Source organism: Polyodon spathula, chromosome 2 (assembly GCF_017654505.1).
Source record: "Polyodon spathula isolate WHYD16114869_AA chromosome 2, ASM1765450v1, whole genome shotgun sequence".
Lineage (NCBI taxonomy): Eukaryota > Metazoa > Chordata > Actinopteri > Acipenseriformes > Polyodontidae > Polyodon > Polyodon spathula.
The window spans coordinates 93820983-93843764 of NC_054535.1; the positions used below are offsets into that span (position 1 = coordinate 93820983).

General features: G+C 38.1%; 2 protein-coding genes across 2 annotated transcripts; both read right to left on the minus strand.

Annotated features, from left to right (window-relative positions):
• Positions 1–10921: 10921 nt before the first annotated feature.
• LOC121304014 (multicilin) lies at positions 10922–13252 on the minus strand. The gene is made up of 5 exons (XM_041234952.1): positions 12943–13252; positions 12747–12807; positions 12290–12546; positions 11869–11979; positions 10922–11447 (listed from the first exon to the last, which is right to left on the minus strand). Exons 1-5 carry the CDS (start codon positions 12994–12996, stop codon positions 11004–11006), a joined length of 927 nt encoding a protein of 308 aa, XP_041090886.1. The 5' UTR covers positions 12997–13252; the 3' UTR covers positions 10922–11003.
• Positions 13253–19598: 6346 nt separating this feature from the next.
• LOC121304009 (cyclin-O protein B-like) lies at positions 19599–22352 on the minus strand. The gene is made up of 3 exons (XM_041234938.1): positions 21265–22352; positions 20763–20948; positions 19599–20395 (listed from the first exon to the last, which is right to left on the minus strand). The coding sequence occupies exons 1-3, from the start codon at positions 21676–21678 to the stop codon at positions 19937–19939; spliced, it is 1059 nt and encodes a 352-aa protein (XP_041090872.1). The 5' UTR covers positions 21679–22352; the 3' UTR covers positions 19599–19936.
• Positions 22353–22782: the final 430 nt, after the last annotated feature.

Below are 22782 nucleotides of genomic sequence, written 5' to 3' on the forward strand. Positions count from 1 at the left end.
CAAAGTGCTCGCCCCTGTGTATATTATCTGTTATTTGTTGCGTGTGGTGTGTTAAATGTTGGTGTATAGACATTGGTACACAGGATATAAACGGGTCTGTGTAACATGAGTGTTTAAAATGTATATTTGTATTTAGGCACGAGGATTGCACAACACTTCAAATGCAAGTAAAAAGTAATAATATGTGAGCACAGGGAATTGCACATTATTAATTCACGTGCAGTTGTACCGAGACTCCAATTGAATGATTGATTAGCAATTGAGTCTTGGTACAGCTGTATAAAAGCAGCATATTTTCACCCACTCGGGGTTGGGAGTTCGCTGAGTGGAGAACGGGAGAGAGAGGAGGAGAGTTATAATTTCAATTGCTATTGCGTGCTGGTGGGACCAGCACGATACTTGTTTATTTAACTCACCAAGTTTGTTTGTCGATCTGCTCACCGTTTGTAAAGTGTTAGTCCATTTTTGTTTGTCTTTTTATTTTGGCATAGAGTGCTGTGTCCTGTTGTTTATGTTTGTTCAACTGTTTTATTTACAATAAACCGGTGCAAGCAAGCGCCATCATCATTTCACATCATTGTCTTTGTGTTCATTCCTTTTCCTGGTTCTGACGCTGCCCACTTCGGCCGTCTTTGTGACAGACCTGCTACCTTGACACCCAGTTCCACACTTTCATACACAAAATTGAATCCAAACGCACAACAGAAAAGCTGATTCAAATGAAGTTGCATCAGCTTATTGAAGAAGATACAGACAGCCAGATTGCTACATTAGACCAGTTAAATTCTGCTACATCCTTGCCTCAAACCCCCACTTGGTTAAACCACCTCCTGTGTGCAATATTTCAATATCCAGATAGAGCAACTTACAGCACCAGTGAAATGTGTGTCTCTGAAATAGCCCACTACAATACACTCCCACCCCCTGTCCTGGACATTAATCCACTGGAATGGTGGAGAGTTCATAGTGACTCACTTAAGTACATGGCCAAACTTGCCAAGCAGGCTTTGTGTGTTGTGAGAACAAGTACCCCTTCAGAAATCCCTTTTAGCACTATTGGTGACATTGTCACTACTACCAGAAATCGACTCGTCCCAGGCTGTTCACAGGCTCGGGTTACTACATGACAATATGCAAAATCCACATCAGCCACAGTATAAGCATATGTGGAGTTTATGTGGTTGTTGCCACTGCAAAATGCAGCTTGAAGAAAATGTAATGGAGGAACTATAATGAGAGTTTGCATAAACAAACAAAAAACATTGGGATACATAGGTTTCCAGTTTATGTGGTTTTGTTGTAAATAATAACTGAATGCTTTTGAAAGATGTGAGCACAATTGTATATAATAAGGCTGCAATTCCATTTACGGGTTCTTGCGACAGAATAAACCAAAGTGGTTTATCTATAATAAAAGAGGTTTGGTCACGATGTTGATTTGGTTAAAGTAGCTTTTTGGGAAACAGACCACAGATCTTTCCCTTTCTTTAGACAAAGTTGTGCTCCCCGATATTCAGTGGGCACTGAAGAAGGAACAAGGCTAAATGTTTGTCTACTTATTTTATTATATGTTTTACCTTAAAATTCAGCATTTTATGGATGCATTCCACTTTCACTAAATGAACCTTCCATAGACTGGTACAACTGAACCCCAGTGAAATAATACAGAATTATATTCTATTGCATTTTATTTGAAATTGCTGCAAAATCTTAGCTACAAAAAACAAACAGAGAACCAGGTCTTCAACACTAACAGCATGTTACATGCTCTAATCCTAGCAATCCTAAAACCTAGCCTTTTTACCCCAGACCTTTAAATTAATCCTAATTCTAAAATCACTATCAGATTGCAAAATTGCTATTCATTCACTCAGTTAGATGATTGAAATTAAATTCTCTATACAACAGATACTATAGCTCCCAAAGCTTTTTCAACTGGATGAATGAACAACCTGTGAAAATGTTGTTCTTGCTAATTTTAGTCTTGCCCTGGTCCAGAAGGCAGTTAGGGCTTCTGTCTAGTAAATGTCCTGTTTTTGCACATTATTCAATTGATTTAACCAGTGACAGATCTTAGTACTGCTGTCACTGAAATCATTCAAATGGGTTTTGACAACTAACACATCTAACAGTGCAGGTGTATTAAGAGAGTAGATTCCAGTCTTAGTCATATTTTGTATCTGTCTCTTGCTTTCCATCCTCCCCTCCACCACCTCTACACTGGTTTCTCCCTATGAGGAGTGGGGAAGCTCATCTCCCTACTTTGATGTCTGACTGCACTATGCCTTAGCTCCTCGAGGGTTCTCCTGTCTGGAAAGTGGGATGCCATCTGGACCATGCCTTACTAGACTCCCCTACACAGTCATCATAAAAAAGAAGAAATAAAACCTTTTCATTCTTCATTTTGTCGTTTCACATGCAGGAATTTATTGAATTAGACCCTAAAACAAAATCTGAAATTGTTTTTGGTAGGAGGCTGTCCTATTGACTTCCTACTGAAAAATGTGTAAATGTTTTGCAGCCTTGGCAGAGCATATAAGAATACATTGACATATTCTTATACTGTGTGCAAAGATACAGAAATCAAACCATATCTGGTACATTATGTTCCCAGAAGATTGCAAAGAAAGGTGTGCCTCGGGAGTCCACAGAAATCCTTATGAAATCAAACAGTGTGCCACTCAGGAAAATTAACTTTAATTTCATTATTACTTTATCTTTGCCCTTAAATCCTCAGCAAACAACTGCCCTTGTTTCTAAAATATTTCAAACTGAATGGATAAATGGATGACATTTGTTAATTCTAATTTCACTTGTTTTTTAATGGATTAAGGCAAACAGTGAAAATAAATAGGCCTTTACAGCAGGAGTTTGAACAGGTGTAGAGAGGCACTGGCTTTGGTGAAGTTTCTGTACACCCAAGGAACTGTTGACCTAAAAAAATCTACTGCCATTTTCCTGCCCTCGCAACTTTTACTTTTGTGTATGCAGAAAATAAATACAGACCACTGACCAGAAGTGAGTCAATGTTTGGAAATTGTGTTCAACTATAAACTGTGGCACGCAACAAGGTTGTTGTAGGAAAAGGCAAGAAAATATTTTTATAATTTTACTCTCAAGAATAGTCATGATCAAAAAATGTTAACACAACACTGTTTTTCCTTTTACGCGGACTCTGATTCCCAGAGGTCATTGCAACTCCTCCAAACTTAATCTCTCCTTGTTAACAGAATGATTTTACTTCACTAATTGTCATTAGGAAAATACCATTAATAAAGAGATGGTAATACATATTTTAATAATATTACTGATATTTTGATCACTTTAATTATACACAGAAAACAATAAGGGCAAATGGGCAAATACTCAAAGGGCAAATACTCAAAGAAGAGTAGGATGTGTTACAATGTTGTCCTGAACACAAACTGCTGTCCTTTTTACCAGTCGGTATGATGCAACTGTTTAACATAATCAAACATATTTTGTGTTAATATTAAGGCATGTTTTTTGTTTGTTTTGTTTTCTTTATAGAGTAACAGTATCTGGAAGTTAATGGTTTAAAGTTAAAACCACATGACTGGCTTTCACTCTAGCTGAACATGTTGTAACTGAAGTATTTCAGTAGACCATTCCTCTGGCTGTGCAGGGATTATTTCACAATACAGTACCTGCAAGAGTAATTCCATCAGCCACTATGACCTCCTTTGACACCAGTGCTATCTTTCTTTTCAATTTTATTGAAAGATGAGGCCGAGTGCCAAAACCAAGCAAGAACAAATGCTGCAATACATTTCAACTGTTTATTATGACTAATAAAATGTTGGTTTTAAATCTCAAGGGCTCTGAATGACCATTACTTAAAGGGATACATTATTGTAGGGAGAACTGGTGTTTAGATACCCAATTAAAGATTGTTAATTAATCAATTAATTAGTTAATTAATTAATTAGTTAATTAATTAATTAGTTAATAGCTTTACTCAACACTCATACAAACTTCTCCCAAACGAGTTTAACATCTCAAGGAAACAACTCCACAATAAAACATGCAACACAATTATAGCTTTTATTTCATCAAAAGTTTGTAAGTAAAATATGGTACAAACATAGAGAAGGTGGTTAATATGCAAGCAGGATAACTGTTTTATTAAATATGATTTTACAGAGTCAACGCCCCAGTTTGAACGCTCTCACCCCCACACCCACCCAACTTTTAGCTGAAAGCAAACATTTTCACCATTAATTTTATTTTTGAATAGCCATGTGCAAATAATGCCTCAGGGGAAATATCGCGGCTCACGTGAAAAAACTGCGAGTAGTTGCTCTCTGCATTAATGATTCAGACAATTCCTTGCATCATCAATAACAAAGGATCAGATGACGAAGACGTGGAGTTCGGCGGTATCGGATCAGATGATACAGACTCCACAGTCTGATTGAGTATGCTTTCCTTTAATAATTTATTTTTTTATATAGCACCATTAATAGTGGACCACCATCACAAAGCGCTTTACAAGATACGAGACTAGGGAATGTGAACTACGCATCAGCTGCAGAGTCACTTACAACAACATCTCACCCGAAAGACGGAGCACAAGGAGGTTAAGTCACTTGCTTAGGGTCACACAATGAGTCATTGGCTGAACTGGGATTTGAATTGGGGGGCCTCCTGGTTACAAACTATTTTTAACTATTTATGTATTTATTTATTTTAAACATTGCAAGAGCTTGTAACTCAGGCATTTCTTAGTGTTGAACATTTTAATGCTATAGTGCTACTTTGAATGATAATTTATTTTTTAGTGTTGTTTTTTTCACACTGGACACTGCAATTTCTTACTTACAGAGATTATGTAAAGCTCTTTATTTTAATGAAATTTCACATGTTTATATGTTTTTATATATTCACCTACATCTGTGGTTTTTCATGGTGTGGTTTGCATTGTCTGCACACTGTAGCTTTAAAGTATAATGTTAGTTTTGTGAAAATATTTGAAATGACAAAACAGTGGACGTACTGCAGCAACTTTGAATTGTATTTTACCTGTCAATATATATTGTAACGTGAATGGGGGCTCATAACATCAAAATGCGAGCTGAGGGTCGATGTTTCTACGTGGCTGGATTATGGAAGTGCACACCCTGGTTAGCCCTGCCCTGGGGGCCAATCACCAGCCTGGATGCTGATTGACGGGTCTCCATGGGGCTCTATGGGGAGTGATGGAGCAGAAACACAGGACTGCTGATGGTTGGCCAGAGAGGTTGTTGACTTTTAGAGCGCCGGAGGGACAGGTCACCCACTGGATTGAGCAGCTCCAGTCCTTTGACTTTACCATCCAACACAGGGCTGGGGCTTGCCCTTCCAACGCAGATGCCCTGTCCCGCTGCCTTTGTGCCGAGAAAGACTGCACTCATTGCCCGACGAGTGAGGCCAGAGAGAGAGAGTTGATCCGGTCGAACCAGGAGAAAGACGGTCGGAGACTCAGGTGGTCAGTTGCCACGAGGAAGTGACAGAAGGGCTGGAGGATTGGAGACAGCAGGGAGAAGACCCGGATCTGCAGCCAGTGCTACGATGGCTCCTGGAGTGGCAGAGACCACGATGAAATGAGCTGCTGGTACACTCACCAAACACCAATGGGCTGTGGTCACAGTGACAGGGGACGTCAGGAGCAGGCCACTTTGAGGTGACAAAAAAGTAGTGCCGGCTCCAACAGGAATTCTACTGGGGCCGGTGCCTTTGCGATGTGATGGACTTGTGACAAGTGCACCGCGAGGAAGGGACTCCCTCCAGCAGTTCTGGAAAGGGTAGCTGTTGATGTCCCACATTCCGTCAAGGGGAAACGGTTTGTGTTAGTAGCAATTGATTATTTCACCAAATAGCCTGTAGTGTACGCTCTCCCTGACCAGAAGGCTGGGACCGTAGTCGAGGCCCTGCTGTAGGGATTCTTCAGCCGTTTTGGGCTGTTGCACAATAAGGAGAAGGAATCCCTGCCAGTTTCCCATCCCCCACACCAGGAGTGTCAGAGCCAATGTGAAGCCCCCTTCGGAGTCCCCAGCAAAGTTCGGCCTCTTTGCACAACCCGGATGCAAACTGGAGCTGTCCAAGATGTATGACTCATCCAGTGGCAGCACATTAACTTTAACAGGGACCCTTTTGATGTGGGTTTTTAACCCCAGACGGGGACGTTGCCCCAAGTTTGACAGTACCTGGACAAGACCGTGCGAGGTGATAGAACGCCTCGGGGAAGTGATTTACCGACTACACCCTAGAGGATGGAGGGTGGTACTTCACAGTGGTCGTCTGGCCCCTTATAGAGGGGGCGAACGTTCTCAACCTGCCTCAGAGGCCCCTGCCTCCCTTGTATCTGAACCCATCACCCTGGGGCTGTTCGAGCCCTAGGCCCCTTCCCCCACTGGGCTGACACTCTGTGTGGACCCTTCTTTGCCTTCGGCCGTGGGGGGCCACAACCCTTCAGCTTGGTCTGGTCACCAACGCAGACCCCCTGAAAGTTTTTGAGACTTTGTTGGTCCTCTCGGGATGAGGGAACTTAAGGGGGAGCTGTGTGACGTGCAGGGGGGGGGAGGGTCTGATAACCCCAAAAGGCGAGCTGAGGGTCTGTTTCCCCCCATGCTGGAGTATACAAGTGCACACCCTCATTAGCCTTGTCCTGAGGGCCAAGCCTGGACACTGATTGACGGGTCCTTATAGGGCTCTATGGGGAGTGACGGAGCAGAAAAACAGGACTGCTGCTGTTATTTGGCCAGAGAGACTGGGGGAGGGGCTGGGACTAGCAAGGGTTATAAGACTGGGGAGTGGCTATGTTCGCTCTTTGTGAAGGGAGAATAACTGTGATGGAGCTCTGTGTAGGCTAGTCAGTAGCAAAATATAGTTACACCATGGTTGTGGCTATCAGCAACTATTTAATTCCTGTGGCAGCACGTTGTTTTTTTGTTTTTTGGTTGCAATTTGTGCATCTGTCGGTGCAAGTAAACATGGTGTTTAGCCCTGTTTCACCTCTGTTGGCTGCACTTCTTGATTCTTTGGCGTTACTGTGTGCTGCGCTCTACCTTTGAACTTTAAGCATGTGTGTAATTTCACCCCTGCCCCCACACACTTTGCCAATACCCCTCCACACACACACACATACTTTTGCTTTACCAACAAATTTAGGCCCCCAGAATCTGGTAAATTAATATAAATTCAGTGAATTCTAATTAATGGCACAAAAATATTTTAACAACCATTCATTTGTACTTTAAGAAAAATCTAGCATCTTTTATGCAATTCAATAGCTCACTATATTACTCTCTTTGTTTAGTTAATAAATTACTCTCATCGAATGTTAAAGTAGCCCCTTTGTTATAAAGTGTGACACACCCCTTTTACATTTCACAACCTCAACCTTTCTGCAAATATACATTTATTACAATCCCCAAGTATACTTTCTGTAATTCTCTATTCTTTAATTCAAGTGGAGAAAATACTTCATTCAGATTGCAGTGTTGGTACAGTGTGAGACGACTCAGCAGGGCGGTGTCTCAGGCTTTCTTTAATAAGAGCAGATATTCTTCTAGTAAAATTAACCGATTCCTGGAAGCCAATTTCCTCCATTAATTCATTCTTTAAATATTAATTGGAACAATATTCAAGTTTTCTTCCACATTTATTGAATCATTCAGCGTGCTTTCTTTTTGACTGCTGTTAATTTCTGACTAAAAAAACCTCAGAACAAAAGAAAAAAAAAAAAGCAATTCTTGACCTTGAGGTTACTTACAATAGTTAGACTGAATTCAGACACCAGCACCTGGGAGTTTTAGAGAGTCACTCTTGGTTGTGCAGTGGACCTTACTATATTTTTTTGCTATAGCTACTGAGCTTGCCCTACTCCCTTTCTCATCTTCTTGTTACATTTCTGAAGGTGCAATGCAATTATAAATAAGTTTCACCCAAAAGAAAAGGGGCCTCACTTTATCTTTCTGGTTGTCAAAGAGACGAGGCCAACTAGTCTCCAACTCCCTTCTTAATTGCAATTTCTAGTTCCTGGACTCTTTAGAAAGATGCTGGACATACATTGTATCATCTACATATATGACAGGGAAGCACATCAGCATTTCAGTTGGGAGAAGTATTGTTCACTGAAACTTGTGCAACGCTAGCATGCTTTTGCATCTCTTTTCAGAAGCAATTTGTGCTTGAAAAGTAATTAAGCATGAAAAGTGTTGATCTCAGAAGAAACAACACCTGAAAAACATAGGTAACAGATATATGATATTAAACAGTAGTAAAAAATTAAATATTTGTAAAATATATAAAGTATCCTCTTAAAGGTCTCATTCGCGTGGTACATTACATGATACTACAGCTATGGCCAAAGGTTTTACAACACCCTATAGAATTAACTAATTGTGATTCATAAAGTTGAATAAAACCTGCTGAATAATGCTATTTTAACATATTAAATTATGTATCACATTGTAGTTCTCCATAAAATTAACATGAAATAATGTACTTTTAACAGCAATATCATGTTGTAGTATCTTTGATTACATGATGTTAAATAAAATATCAAAATTATGTTTATATAGTTTTATTTATTTATTTATTTATTTTTAAAATCCTACTCTCAATCCTAAAATTCTAGTTAATGCAAAACTTTTGGCAATAGCTGTAGGTCTAAAGGAGGGAATAGTGGGACATTTATATGGATCTGGTCATAAGAAGTGAGCCTGCTCTATGTACAGAAACCATCTGCCAACAAAAAGAGGAGATGTGTTTTGTACTTGTGATTAATAGTTTCTGGACAATCTAACTTGTTTTCGGTGTATCCTGAATCAAACCTTAAATTAAACACACACTTTATATGTTTGCAGAGGTATAAAGTGTTCTAGGTGTGACTGTTTTGATTCCATATATGTGATCTGGTTTTTGTTTTACAAATGTTATTGATTAAATTGTTCTTTATGAGATCAAAAGCCTTACCTGCCTGTCCAACAAAATATTAAATAGCCTTTAAAAGGTTTTATTATTAGAAATCCACATTCTTTCTGTTAATCCAGGCCTTTTTTTATTGTAATACAAAGACACACACACACACACACACACACACACACACACACACACACACACAGACACACAAAAGTGGTGCCTGGTACTTGTCTACATAAGAAAGTTAAATCCTGGGGGACGTGGGTAGGTACAGTGGTTGTAAATGATGCCTTTAAAGGAGCGATAACCTTTTTTTTCCTTATTCACATTATCAGCATCCCTGTCTCCTCTCTTCCTGTGCTGATGGTCTATTTGCTTTTTATTTTATTTAAACGTACATCTGCATATTTTACTTTAATGACGTTAACAACTATAAGTAGTAGCTTTTTTTTTCTGAAGCTAAGAACAGATAATGGCAATAGACTAATATCTATTTTTGTCATCCATGACACTTAATAAAGTAAAATTACAGTAATCATATTTTAAGTGGTAAGAGTATGTGCAGTGAAATAAAATGTGGTTTAACGACCTTGTGGTGTGAAGAGCATAAAATCCTGATCTGAACTCTCTTATTTCCTTGTGCTTAATTTAAAACCAGACTGATGAATTGGTAAGAAATCTGATCAAGGGTGCTAGTTGGCACTGCAGGCTAATTCTCAAGATTAGCATGGTTTTCACCCTGAAACCAAGGTTCAAATCCCACTCAGGTAAAGTGAGTTTGCCCCCAGTGGACATTAGTAAACATAACAATCTACTCATTTCAAACCAGTTTGGCTTGAGAGAGGGTGTGGACAGCAGAGTGGTGTTCTTGCAGAGCTCAGGGTGACTGTGACTGAGTCTGATTGAAGCCAATGTCATTTTCCCACATGGAATATAGGAATAAAGAATACGCAGACATTCACAAATGTCACCAAAAGGTTAGAGATCAAGTTGGTTTAGATATCTGGTCTCCAAGACAACAGATCTGAGACACATGGAAGTGTCTCGACTGAATGGGTTAGTCCCACACAGGTAGGAGCAGTCTGGTAGAAACCAACACATACCAAATTAGTTAGGAATCTGAAAAGGCTTTGACAGGTCTGGCCACAGTAATTAATACCTACAGTATGGCAATATAATAGCAAGTTGTTTACAATGATGGAGATCTGACTTTGTAGGCTAATTTTAAGAAAGGACTATCAAATACAGAATAAAATAAGCTTGATATCAGGCATATCTTTGTGTGACATTGACCATGGTTTCCTTAATGTTGTTTGACACTTGTTAATTTAGATTCTTCTAGAAATCCACTGATAAAAGTAGTGTTTTAGAATGTAAACAGTAGTACTAAAACACACGTTTAAACGTTTTTTTTTTTTTATTATTAATAAAACCTTAATAAATGTCTTTATATACAAAATTATACTTAAAAAAATGAAAAATTAAACATTTTATATAAAACAATCACAAATAGAAAAAAGTGAATTCCTTCATCATGTAAATACATTCAGGTATGACAGCTCGACAACAGTGGCTGCATCCTTCAAAGTCAAAGCAAATAATACATTTTTAACGAGTGGAGTCTTTGTCTGTCTAACAGCAGCAATTTAATTTAAATAAATACTCTTTTTCTACAAATAATTTTAGAATGGTTGGTTGTTGTGAAAAAAACACAAGGGTGTAACTGCATATAAATAAATACATAGATTATTAAAAAAACAAAAACAACAACAACAAAAAAAAAAACCTTAATTTGATATGATGAACAGCACTTAATCATGTTTTAATGTATACTTTTGTCTATACTATAATAACATAATTAACACTTTTTTTCTTAAGATAACATTTAAAGGACTAACCTACTATGTATACAACCAGTTTGAGAGGTTCCTAAGTGCGGCAGTGCAAAGTATATATGATATATATATATATATATATATATATATATATATATATATATATATATATATATATATATATATATATATATATATATTGCACTATATAATCTGGTCAGTGTAGTTAGCTGAAATTCCAATCTAGTTTGGAACCCATCGGAATTTATAGCCTCCACAGGGTTTCTTTGTGGTGAATGCATTTCCCTGAGGAAAAGCCAGAGTTTTGATTGTGCAGTGGTCTCTTATCGAGGTTCTAAAGGACATTCCGTCATCCATGTCGCTGCCGCCCAGGGTGACTGAGCTACGCGTGGTACAGGTCTGTAGTCCATTGAAGGCGCCGTACATATTTATAGTTTCCATACTTTGAGTTGCGTTTACCATTTCATGCTGCAATTTTGGATGCTTAGCGTTGCACTGTAAAGCTGCATGACAAGTATCTGTAATGTCTCTTAGCATATCATCCACAGCTTTACTATCTGGGGCGGGCTGGTACAAGTCTTCCAGCCGCTGTCTTTTCATACCAGTCTTGAGTGGAAAGTGTTGGACAGTGGTTTCGTTGGCATTTTTAGATTGCGTGATAAGTTTCTAGAAAGAAAAGGAAAACAAAAGAGATATAAGTACAAAACAAGAGCACTGCAATAATAAACACAGCTAGAGAAATGAACCAATGTGAGGCAAGAACCGGTACACCCGGATTGCAGTACAACATCACCACCTGCAGTCGGCTGATGTAATTGCAGCTAGATTTTACATTTAACACTTGTTTGTAGATTTAGACAAAGCAATATATACTTTTAGCACAACTCAAAAACTAAAAAAAGTTCAATCATAATTTGATGATATGGTAAAAGGATTAATGTACCTTAGCTACATCTAGGCTACATGCATACAACATATCTTTTTTAGTGTGCAGGTTTGATCTACAAGTGCAACATTTTAATATTCCCTTTTGCAATTTATACATTTACAAAAACCTTATTCTTCTTACATTGAATATAACACTTACATCAAGTACTGAAGCCAAATGCTTGGCTTGGTTCGCAAGTTCCTTCAGCTTGACATTTCTTTCCTGCAATGAAGCAATCTCCTCTTGTTTTCTGTTTAATGTGACATGCAGCTGTGATAAAGAAAAAAAGTGTCAATACAAATAAGACTGCATGCTTAATCATTAAACAACCCAGCGTGACAGAATGACTATGGATATCAAAGCTAGCCAGTCATGCCAAGTACTTCAAGTGACCAAGATATTTAATAGCAGACACTTGATTGCTTTAAGACTAAGCTTACAGGTTTACAGTTTCTGTTGATTTTAAACATTATAATTGCACATTGCTTGATACACCAGTAAACATGGTCTTCCTCTTGTCATGCAGATGCTACGCACATACAGGTACATTGAAAATGAATGGTTAAAAACTGCTGCTTACCTGATTGTTGACCACCAAAGCATCCCCCAGCGCTTTCTGGTTGTGGTCTGCCATGTCCATCCAGTATTGTTCAGCCAGTGGTTGCATATTGTCATGGTGAACATGTGTAGGGGACGTGTATGACATGTTCCTGTGGAGGAGATGGTCCTGTGGAGTCGGGATAGGGGAAGTGATACAGGCTTCAAAGTCGGACACATCGCAGCTGGACATCTGCATGTTAATACCTCCAAGGCAGGGCTGCATTAACGCAGGATGATCTGTGGATACATACCGAGACATATGAAGCATTGGTTACAGTTTTTATATTTATATAAGTTGGTTATAAGTCAGTAACCTCCCTTGTATTTAAAAAGACGTTATTGAGGTATTTAAGCAATTTATTACAAAGACTGTCAGTATTTAAATATAGCCTAGTAGTATATATTTAAACGTAAAAGCTCAATGAACACGCACTTACCGGGAATGAAATCCCTGAAGTCTTGAAGATCAAAATCCGAAGTGTCTGGCAGGCGAGCATTCTTTAAAATAAGATAAATGTCAATATTATAATAAGCTGTAAACCAAAAGGGCAATTTTCAGTTTATTTCGCTTTTAACTCAACAACAACAACAACAACAACAACAACAACGTTTAGTGCATCCAGTGGATCATACCTGGAATTCGAATCCCCACGACGGAAATTGCATGTAACAGGTCTGGACTGCCATGTCTTAAAGTTCTCAAATGCTTTTTTTTTTTTTTTTTTTTTAATGTATTTATTATTTATTTTATTTTTTTCAGCTGTGTAAGAAAAGTCCTTTGATAGTTCCTGCAACCCTATCCTTTTTTGACGTTTTAGTCTGCAGCACTAGTTCTTGCTCTATGCAACTTGTGCAAGCAGATATCTGTCTCTGGTTGTCAAAGGGTTATATATTTGAGGTAGAAGCGTGTTCAGGGGTGGCACGCGTTTCACAAACTGCCACTCGTCTGTCTTTGCAGATTATACATCAGACCTACTGCGCTCCTATAGGCTCGCCACACGAGCCAACCACAGCGCCCGACCTGCACATTCCTTCACTCCTCTGCAAACAGTGAGATTAACCCTAACACCTCCTTCACAAACAAAAAAAAGAGGCAGACCTTACCTAGCGCTGCATTCCACCACACCCTTCGCATTTTATATTTGGTGTCGTATTGCCTACATACTTCTCCGGTGTTTTAGCTGCACTAAACGAATTGGAGTAACCCTGGAAATTACGTTGCACTAATGCTATACATATACTTTCACATTAAGAAAAGTGTGCAGCAAAGACCTTGTATTAAAAAAAGAATGAAAAATACCGAACGAGTTGCTTGGCTGTTAATTAGGTGGCCTTGTGTTGCATGTGGAATTAAAATTACAAGTAACTCCAGGTTTCTGAAGACCTCATATGACCTTACCCTCTATATACATGTGTTACTGTTTCTTCAAACGTCTATTGTTTATGTTATCATTGTATTTTTAACGTGCCTCATTAAAACCTGTAATTTGGATGTTAAGGTTCATCAAAATGGGTGTAATGGAACTGAACTGAGGTGAAAGCAGTTACTCGCCACGCCTTTTAAATAGACGCGTGTGCCAAAACTTCAACCTTTAAACAACGCTGGTAATCTCAAATAGCCTTTGTAAAACTGATTTATGACCAAATAGTCACTGTGTTTCCTGGTAAAGGTGACACATGCTGCTGTTTTGATTCCAGCACGTTCACAGTCTAGAAACTAAAATCTTAAACATAGCCCCCACTTAACGCCAAAGGGCATTAACAGTCATTTGTATCAAGATACTGCTCTTATGAAAAGTACCACGTATTTTTCATGACCTGACAAAAAAGTTCATGTCATGAACTTAGAGCAGTTCATCGTTTTCTCACTGGATTTCAAAGCAAGACTGTTTTTCAGAAGCCTGCTTTAATTTTATTAAAGCAATGGCACCGAGCCAGCTGCTGTAAAATATTGCCCAGCGTTTCCAGCAGTTCAGCAGCAAGTTCCTATAGTAACGCACGACAAAACATTTACAGAACGCACGTGGAGCTATAGGGATTTAAGTAACCTTGTTTACAGCTGAAAGATTTTCTTTGATCAATGTTCATATTAACTCCTACTTTTGCATGTTACTGTTTTCACCTGCTGCAGTTATCATAATCATACATAATTGGCGAAACAAAGAAAAAAAAGTATCCTATTAGAAACTAGAATGCCTATATTTGCAACAGAATGTATGCTTTCGACCACTTAATTTTAGTTATACGGTTAAGGTTTAATGTCAAAAGTCCAAAACTTCAGTGATGTCTACTATTTTAGAAACAGACCATTGTATTGTATTACATATTTTACACGTTATACAATAGCTTCAGGCTTAGCATAGTTGAATACTATAATAGGTAAACGTTACCGATTCTAAACAAAATAATTAACATTGTGATGTTGCCTTGTGTTTCAAGTATTGTCCAATAGACTTTAATTTAACAGTATACTACATTATGTTGTCTGTCAGTTAGATATCTTACCTGCTTAAGAGAGTTACTTTCTCTTTGAAGAACTGAGGTACAATCTTCTAAATCTTCCCAGGCGATCCTTGCAAAGGCTGAAAATGTGAAATCAGAAGTTATACAATCTTCAAAACGAGACGTTTAGGTCAATACACGTGCGGATAACAAACACGTACCTTCATGTGAGATACTCGTTGTCTCTTCGATGTATATTGGTATTGGAGCATTCGTGGCAGTTTTTGGATCGTCCTATACAGATACAGATGTACAAATTGTTGTTTAGTAAAGTCACAATGTGAATTGGCAATCCATCATAAAGTTTTAGAAAGTATGTTATTATATATATATATATATATATATATATATATATATATATATATATATATATATATATATATATATACACACACACACACACACACACACACACACACACACATATATATATATATATATATATATATATATATATATATATATATATATATATATATATAATCTATATATATATATCGTCCGCAGTACCTGATTATTCCGATCTTTTGAATTTTTTCTGTCTTGACCTCGAGAGAAATCCACTATCCTGTTGGGGCAAATTCTCCCAAAACGCTTTTTCTTTCATTTTGCATTTTACTGCAATAATCTAATAATATAATGGAAGAATCAATAATAAAATAATAATGCATTATTATTATTATTATTATTATTTATTTTTCCCAGTGGTTAGTCTTGCACCATTTACCACGAGTTTCTGTCTATCTATTGCTCTTATACTTGGACAATTATCGTTAGTTTTTTTCCATAACCCAATCAACGTTCTTTATCAAGTCTCCAAGGTAAAAGCGTCCCTAGAGATGCTTCAGTTTGTGGAAAGTAAAGGCTAATCGTTTTCACTATAGAAGCTGAGTGAGCGCCAGAGGTGGCGCCTCTTGGATGGGACAATCTGTGCAGAGGAGAGGCGCTAAAATTTAAACAGCCACATTGTCCGCTGGGGATCACAGGAGACTACGGCAGTTTATTTAATGCAAGCTGAAGATTATAGAGTGCGCCCTTTTGACGTTTTATGGCGCGTGGTCAACTGATTTCATACTTATAATATTAAACGTTTGCTTTCATTTAATTATTATACAATATATAATTATTAAGTCAACTATTCAGTTATTTTTTAAAACAAGTTCTCAGTCAGGTATTTAATAGGTTTTATATGTAGTCTGCTGTCATATTATTATTATTATTATTATTATTATTATTATTATTATTATTATTATTATTATTATTATTATTATATTATATTGTTAACACAAAAGGAACCGGTAACTGACAGTGACATATCGTTAAAAACTGCTATGTTTTTGCTGATGTGTTTTTTTTTTTTTTTACACCGGATGTTGTTAAAATAAACTTGGTTAATGTTTGTCCAATAGTGTTACCAACATACCAATAATACAATGTGTTGCATGTGATCTACAGAATAGCGTTATTGAACAGGGTAAAACTGCATTTATAGGAGATGCGAAAAGGGGGGCGGGGTTATAGGGTCGCAATATCGTCGTTAATTGTGATGATTGCTGTGTGATGTGGAAACTTACAAATTAATTCCAAATTATGACCTATTCTAAAACAATCGTAAGACACTCGATGACACACACATACACACACACACACAAAACCTTTACCCTGTAGACAAAAAATCTTTGTGGTGCTTACTGCACCTGTCAATCCTGTGCCATAAACAACTACTGTATAGCCCTTTAAATCCTGGCCTCATAAACGTACACTGACGTACCTTTTAATTATTATTTTTTTAACCCACAGGGTCTAGCCAGCAGCTTGTTTTCTTACAGGTAGTTTCGCCGCCAGTACAATCACACATATATATATATATATATATATATATATATTAGTTTATTTATTTATTTATTTATTTATTTTACACGTAGCCTATAGTAATTCATGTATTAATTTAATTATATGTTTTGATTATACTGCTCTCGATACAAAAATTCCATCCAGGCTTGATCAGAGACGGTCCCAAAGAAACAGTAATAACTGGTGATCATGGGATAATAAACATATATACAGTGCCTTGCAAAAGTATTTAGACCCCTGACCAATTTTCTCATATTACTGAATTACAAATGGTACATTGAAATTTCGTTCTGTTTGATATTTTATTTTAAAACACTTAAACTCAAACTCAATTATTGTAAGGTGACATTGGTTTTATGTTGGGAAATATTTTTAAGAAAAATAAAAAAACTGAAATATCTTGCTTGCATAAGTATTCAACCCCCACACATTAATATTTGGTAAAGCCACCTTTCGCTGCAATAACAGCTTTAAGTCTTTTTGGGTAAGTATGTACCAGCATTGCACACAGTGTCAGAGTGATTTTGGCCCATTCTTCTTAGCAGATTTGCTCCAGGTTGTTCAGGTTGGTTGGATGATGCTCGTGGACCTCAATTTTCAAATAGTGTCACAGATTCTCGATGGGATTGAGATCAGGTCTTTGACTGGGCCACTGTAGGACATTCACCTTTTTGTTCTTGAGCCACTCCAATGTTGCTTTGGCCTTGTGCTTGGGATCATTGTCCTGCTGAAAGGTGAATTTCCTCCCAAGCTTCAGTTTTTTAGCGGACTGAAGCAGATTTTCTTGCAGTATTTTCCTGTATTTTGCTCCATCCATTCTTCCTTCAATTGTAACAAGATGCCCAGTCCCTGCTGATGAGAAGCATCCCCACAGCATGATGCTGCCACCACCATACTTCACTGTAGGGATGGTGTGTCTTGAGGCATGGGCAGTATTAGATTTGCGCCACACATAGCGCTTTGAGTTTTGGCCAAAAAGCTCTATCTTGGTCTCATCTGACCACAAAACCTTTTCCCACATCGCAGCTGGGTCATGCTCATGCTTTCTGGCAAACTCCAGACGTGCTTTCAGATGGTACTTTTTGAGTAACGGCTTCTTTCTTGCCACCCTCCCATACAGGCCAGTGTTATGCAAAGCTTTTGATATGGTTGACTGGTGCACCATTACTCCACTCTCAGCCACTGAACTCTGTAGCTCCTTCAAAGTGATTGTTGGCCTCTCTGTGGCTTCTCTCACAAGTCTCCTTGTTTGAGCACTGAGTTTTGAGGGACGGCCTTTTCTTGGCAGTGCCTGGGTGGTGTGATGCAGCTTCCACTTCCTGATTATTGATCCAACTGTGCTCACTGGGATTTCCAAACACTGGGATATTATTTTGTACCCTTTCCCTCATCTATGCATTTGTATTACTTTATCTCTAACTTCTGCAGAATGCTCTTTGGTCTTCATTTTCCTTCAGATTCACAGCCTTACCAATGATCCTTCAACAGTGGGGTTTTTATCCAGAAAATGTGACAGGAACTTTAATGGGTCACAGGTGGAGGCCAATGGTAAGCTAATTGTCTCCTCATTAGGGCAATTTCTTTCATCGGTGCAAACTGGGAGATTCCACAGCACAGGGATTGAATACTTATGCAAGCAAGATATTTCAGTTTTTTATTTTTCTTAAAAATATTTCCCAACATAAAACCAATGTCACCTTACAATAATTGATTTTGAGTTTAAGTGTTTTAAAATAAAATATCAAACAGAATGATATTTCAATGTACCATTTGTAATTCAGTAATATGAGAGAATTGGTCAGGGGTCTGAATACTTTTGCAAGGCACTGTATATATATATATATATATATATATATATATATATATATATATATATGTTATCTCGGTTCCCACATCACACAGGGCGAGGCAATCCACAAACAAGCGAAGGGCAGCCGCGAACCCGGGACCTCTCACACTGATGCTTAGCACTGATACTGCTGTACAAAAGAGCTGGCTATGTGATTACGTCACCTACCAGCCCAAGCTACTTTATTATAAAATAAAGTAGCATGCATGGGGAAGGCAGCACCAGAGCTGGTAGGTGACATAATCACATATACAGCCTGATATACGTTTCTTGCAAAGGAGCCGGCTCTTTTGTACAGCGATATCGGCACTATACTTTAGTGCAAGAGGTCCCAGGTTCGCGCCCGCCCTTCGCCTATTTGTAGATTGCCTCGTCCTGTGTGATGCGCCTTCCTGCGGGAACCAAGATCGCTACACTGGTGTCAAGAGTGGGATGCAGGTACCCCGATACGCACTCGTCGGACTGTAGCCTGGTGAGCAAGTCCAGGGCGGACTTTTGGCTGGCAAGGAAGAGTGTAACGTGCACGGGGGAAAGCAGCACCAGAGCTGGTAGGTGAGGTAATCACATACAAAGACATATGCCTGATATACACTCCTTGCAAAGGAGCCGGCTCTCTTGTATAGCGGTATTGGCGCTATGCTTTAGTGCGAGAGGTCCCACGTTCGCGCCCGTCTTGTCAGATCGCTATATTATTCTCATTGAAAAAAACATTAGGAAATCCTGAGCATATATGGAAATGGGGCAGACCAAATTCAAATTCTTGATAATACAGTAGAAAAGTTACCAGGGAGGGCATGGCATAGGTTTCCAAGGGTAAGAAGTAATACAGCCATATACACTAGTAGATAAGGGAGAGGGATTGGATACAAGAAAGTGCCAGTTTTGTTGGGTCTATTTCATCCCATTTCTTGTCTTCTTAATAATAATACATATTTTTCACATTGTAAATAACTATTTATTAGAGTGCACTTCAAAATCAGTGCACAAATGTGCAAAAGTTTATTACAGTACATCATTACAAATTCAACATTTTCAATATCTTATAAATAAACATAAATATCACTATTTACAATGTGTGCATTAGCCGAAAGTGTTATACAAGTGACAATATTCAGTTCCTCATTTAGGAGGTCTCTGTTTTCCTTCCCAGTAAAAGAAAATAAATGAGCTATAACTATGGCAATACTTTAGGAATTCTGTACAAGTCATTACAACATTGCATTCCTGTATAGAGATTGCATAATATACATTGATTTTAAATTAAACACCCAAATAAAAGTTTAAAAAGGTGTCTTAGAACAAGACTATTTTAGTAACACATGATTTACAACATAATTCTGTTAGAATCGGTACTGTAACATATATAAATTAGAACAAGCCCATGGAACATTACATAAACAATATTCAGAGGTGCATTATAAATTATAATTCTGCCAAGGAATGTAATACTTCTCTGTTGAGTGACACTAGCAACCTCAGATTTTCTGTACAGTCGTCCACCACACTCTGTGGATATCCACTGAGATCCTGACTGATCGTGTAATGAAGATTCATCATTTGGTCTGCTAGCCCTATTGCACAGATGGCCAGAAGGGAAGCAGGGTACCTATTAAATGCATAATCTGCCAGACTGAGCTCAGCGATTTTCCTGGCAAGGTTTTTTGTTTGTCCTGATTCTGAGAGTCTTCGTTTGCATAGCTCATCACCATCCTCTAGTCTCTGTTTTGTGAAGTGCTCAAGGAAGAAAGCAAGTGTTGGAGCAGTCAGGCTGAAGTTCAACTTGATCAGGATAATGCACTCTAGGTTGCAAAGCTGCTCCTTTGTAAAAGCATCACAGCACAGGGCAAGCAACTGCTTTATCCGGGGTGAATACACCTCCACCTAGAAACACACACACACACACACAAAAAAAACATTAGTTCCACAATATTAAAAGGGCAGCTAATTAATTAAGAAATGACGTTTATTGTATGCAAAATACATGGGATATGTAATTAAGTTTAGTATTTAGTATTTTAGTTGTATATAAAATTGGGTTGGTTTATTAGGTAATACCTGTGTTTACAACTTTTAAACAATTTGGGGCATAACTAAACCAATAGTTTTATTAATGCGGGGGGGGGGGGGGCGGGGGCATAATACAGAATGATGTTGACTAACAGTCGTGGTGTACAATAAAATGGATATGTTAATTTTAATGATTTTTTTCATCTGGTTTTCAGAAAGCTGCATCTGAATGCATACTTACTTGTTTGCACGCGATGAGCAGTGACGTGACGCCTAACAACTGGAAACAATCTGAGGCAACTGGCGTTGTCATGAGAAAACGGTCCATGATGTTGACTGCAAGGCAGAATGACTCAAAGCACAGGTTGAAATGTCTATGGACGGGGATCAACCAGCTGATTAGCTTGCATCTAGCTTCTGCTGTAACCTAGAAAAAAATGTACCAGGTTAAAAAAATAAATAAATACAAGTTACTTTTAGAGAATCCAGTACTGGATAGACCAAGTTAACTCGCATTGTTACTGCTGTTAGACATGTTCTATTTTTCAGTATGAACTTAGATTAAATTACTCTTACTATTAAATTCACTATCGAAATAATCATAAAAAAGAATGGTATCTGAAATAAATGTACAGTTATAACAAAGGTATAGACCCGACGTAACTTTCATTAAAAATTAACGATAGAAATTGTAACTGTTCTTGATAATATATCTAACTCTGTATGAAACATTTGGTATTTACCTGCGGCTGAAGAGATAAACAATTGACTGGGTGATACCGCTCTTCGTTGTTCCTTTGGTAGAAGTAACAAGTATCGCCATATTCTCTGAAATTCTGCCAGTCTATTAGCGGTGTGGACAACTGGGATTGCCCCAGCATCGGGCTATCACACCCTGCATCTGACGAAAGACTGGGACTAGGAGTCTCAAAATCTTCTCCAATGCCGGAGTCGCTAAGCATAGACTCTATTTTCTGCTTTCTGTGTCGTAGGTACCTTGCTTTTTTCACGGGAGCCCTCATATTTGCCCTGCTGATGAGTGCTTCGACTCTGTCTTCTGGGGTTACGTCTTCGTTCTCATTAGCATTTCCCTGCCTTTTTCTTTTACTCGGACTGACCTGCTTGCTTGTGCATTCATATAAAGTAAAGGCGACCATTGTGCTGTCTTTTCGGTGAGGACCGGTACTCGGTTGTGCACACTGAACAAGTGCACTCACAGAACCTCCTCCGTCCACATGAGTTTATTTACATTTGAAGGCACACTTTATTGGTTGCTTATGGGTGTTTTCTCCTGGGTGACGTCAGATGAGTGGGTTTCCCGGTTAAGTCAGCGCGCATTGCCACTCGTTTAGATATCTGATTACAGGACTCGCCCCCTGCCACGCGCCCTGCGGTTGCCAGAGTTACATGCGGGTGCTTTCATAGTTTCGCATTATTTCTGTCATTTTTTTGCATGGCAACATTATCTATACAGTATGCAATAGTTATTATTGGAGAATAGGCTAGCCTGAAACACTGAACTTTGTTTGTGTTGTTAGAGTATGCAAATTATGAAGACTGACAGGATATCCTACCTCCCGAAAACAAGATTATTGAAACCATGAAATATGCCAGTCAGGCACCGTAACTGTATAGGGCGCAAAATAGGGGAATTCAGTTCTGGGCAATAAATAAAATTCTATGAGAGTAAAATTTAAGTTACAGTCGCATAATTTAAGGTAACAGACTAAGGACAAGCATAGTAAAACAATAATTTATAGTAATTCAAAAACTAATCTTTATTAAAAAAAAAAAAAAAAGTTTCATTTCAAATATTCGTTCATGACAAAAGTATTGCACCCCTGTTTTAGTATTTCTTGTGTCCTCTTTTTGCTTTTATTTTAGCTTTCAGAAGTTTACGATTATTCTTAAGCAGTATGTTAAATCTTGTTGTGAAATCTGGGCTTGCATATTTCCTTCAGCTCAGACAGATCGGGTCCACAGTGCTTGGCTGCAGCTTTTTTTCAGATCAGTCCAAAGCATTTCTATTGGATTGAGATCCGGTGATTGTGAAGACCATTCCAGAACTTTTATCTTAGTTTTCTTGAAGAGTTCCAGAGTTGTGGTAGCTTTATGCTTGGATTTATTTGTAGCTGCTGGGATGATTCTCTTACCTGTTTGGACGTCCACTTCTTTCAAGCGTGTCAGTTGAATTTGTTCTGTGGTACTTTTTGATTATTGCTCTGATTGTTGATTTCGGTATTGCACATTTCTTTGATACT

Bases quoted from the DNA above. Each gene is read 5' to 3' on its own strand.
- LOC121304014 (XM_041234952.1), bottom strand. From the start codon at position 12,996: ATGGCAGTCCAGACCTGTTACATGCAATTTCCGTCGTGGGGATTCGAA. The intron at 12,547-12,746 runs GTAAGTGCGTGT...ATGTATCCACAG, and splicing joins CTTCAGGGATTTCATTCCCG to ATCATCCTGCGTTAATGCAG. The intron at 11,448-11,868 runs GTAAGTGTTATA...TTTTCTTTCTAG, and splicing joins ATTTGGCTTCAGTACTTGAT to AAACTTATCACGCAATCTAA.
- LOC121304009 (XM_041234938.1), bottom strand. From the start codon at position 21,678: ATGGTCGCCTTTACTTTATATGAATGCACAAGCAAGCAGGTCAGTCCG. The intron at 20,949-21,264 runs GTAAATACCAAA...ATTTTTTTCTAG, and splicing joins GTTTATCTCTTCAGCCGCAG to GTTACAGCAGAAGCTAGATG. The intron at 20,396-20,762 runs GTAAGTATGCAT...GTGTGTTTCTAG, and splicing joins TGCTCATCGCGTGCAAACAA to GTGGAGGTGTATTCACCCCG.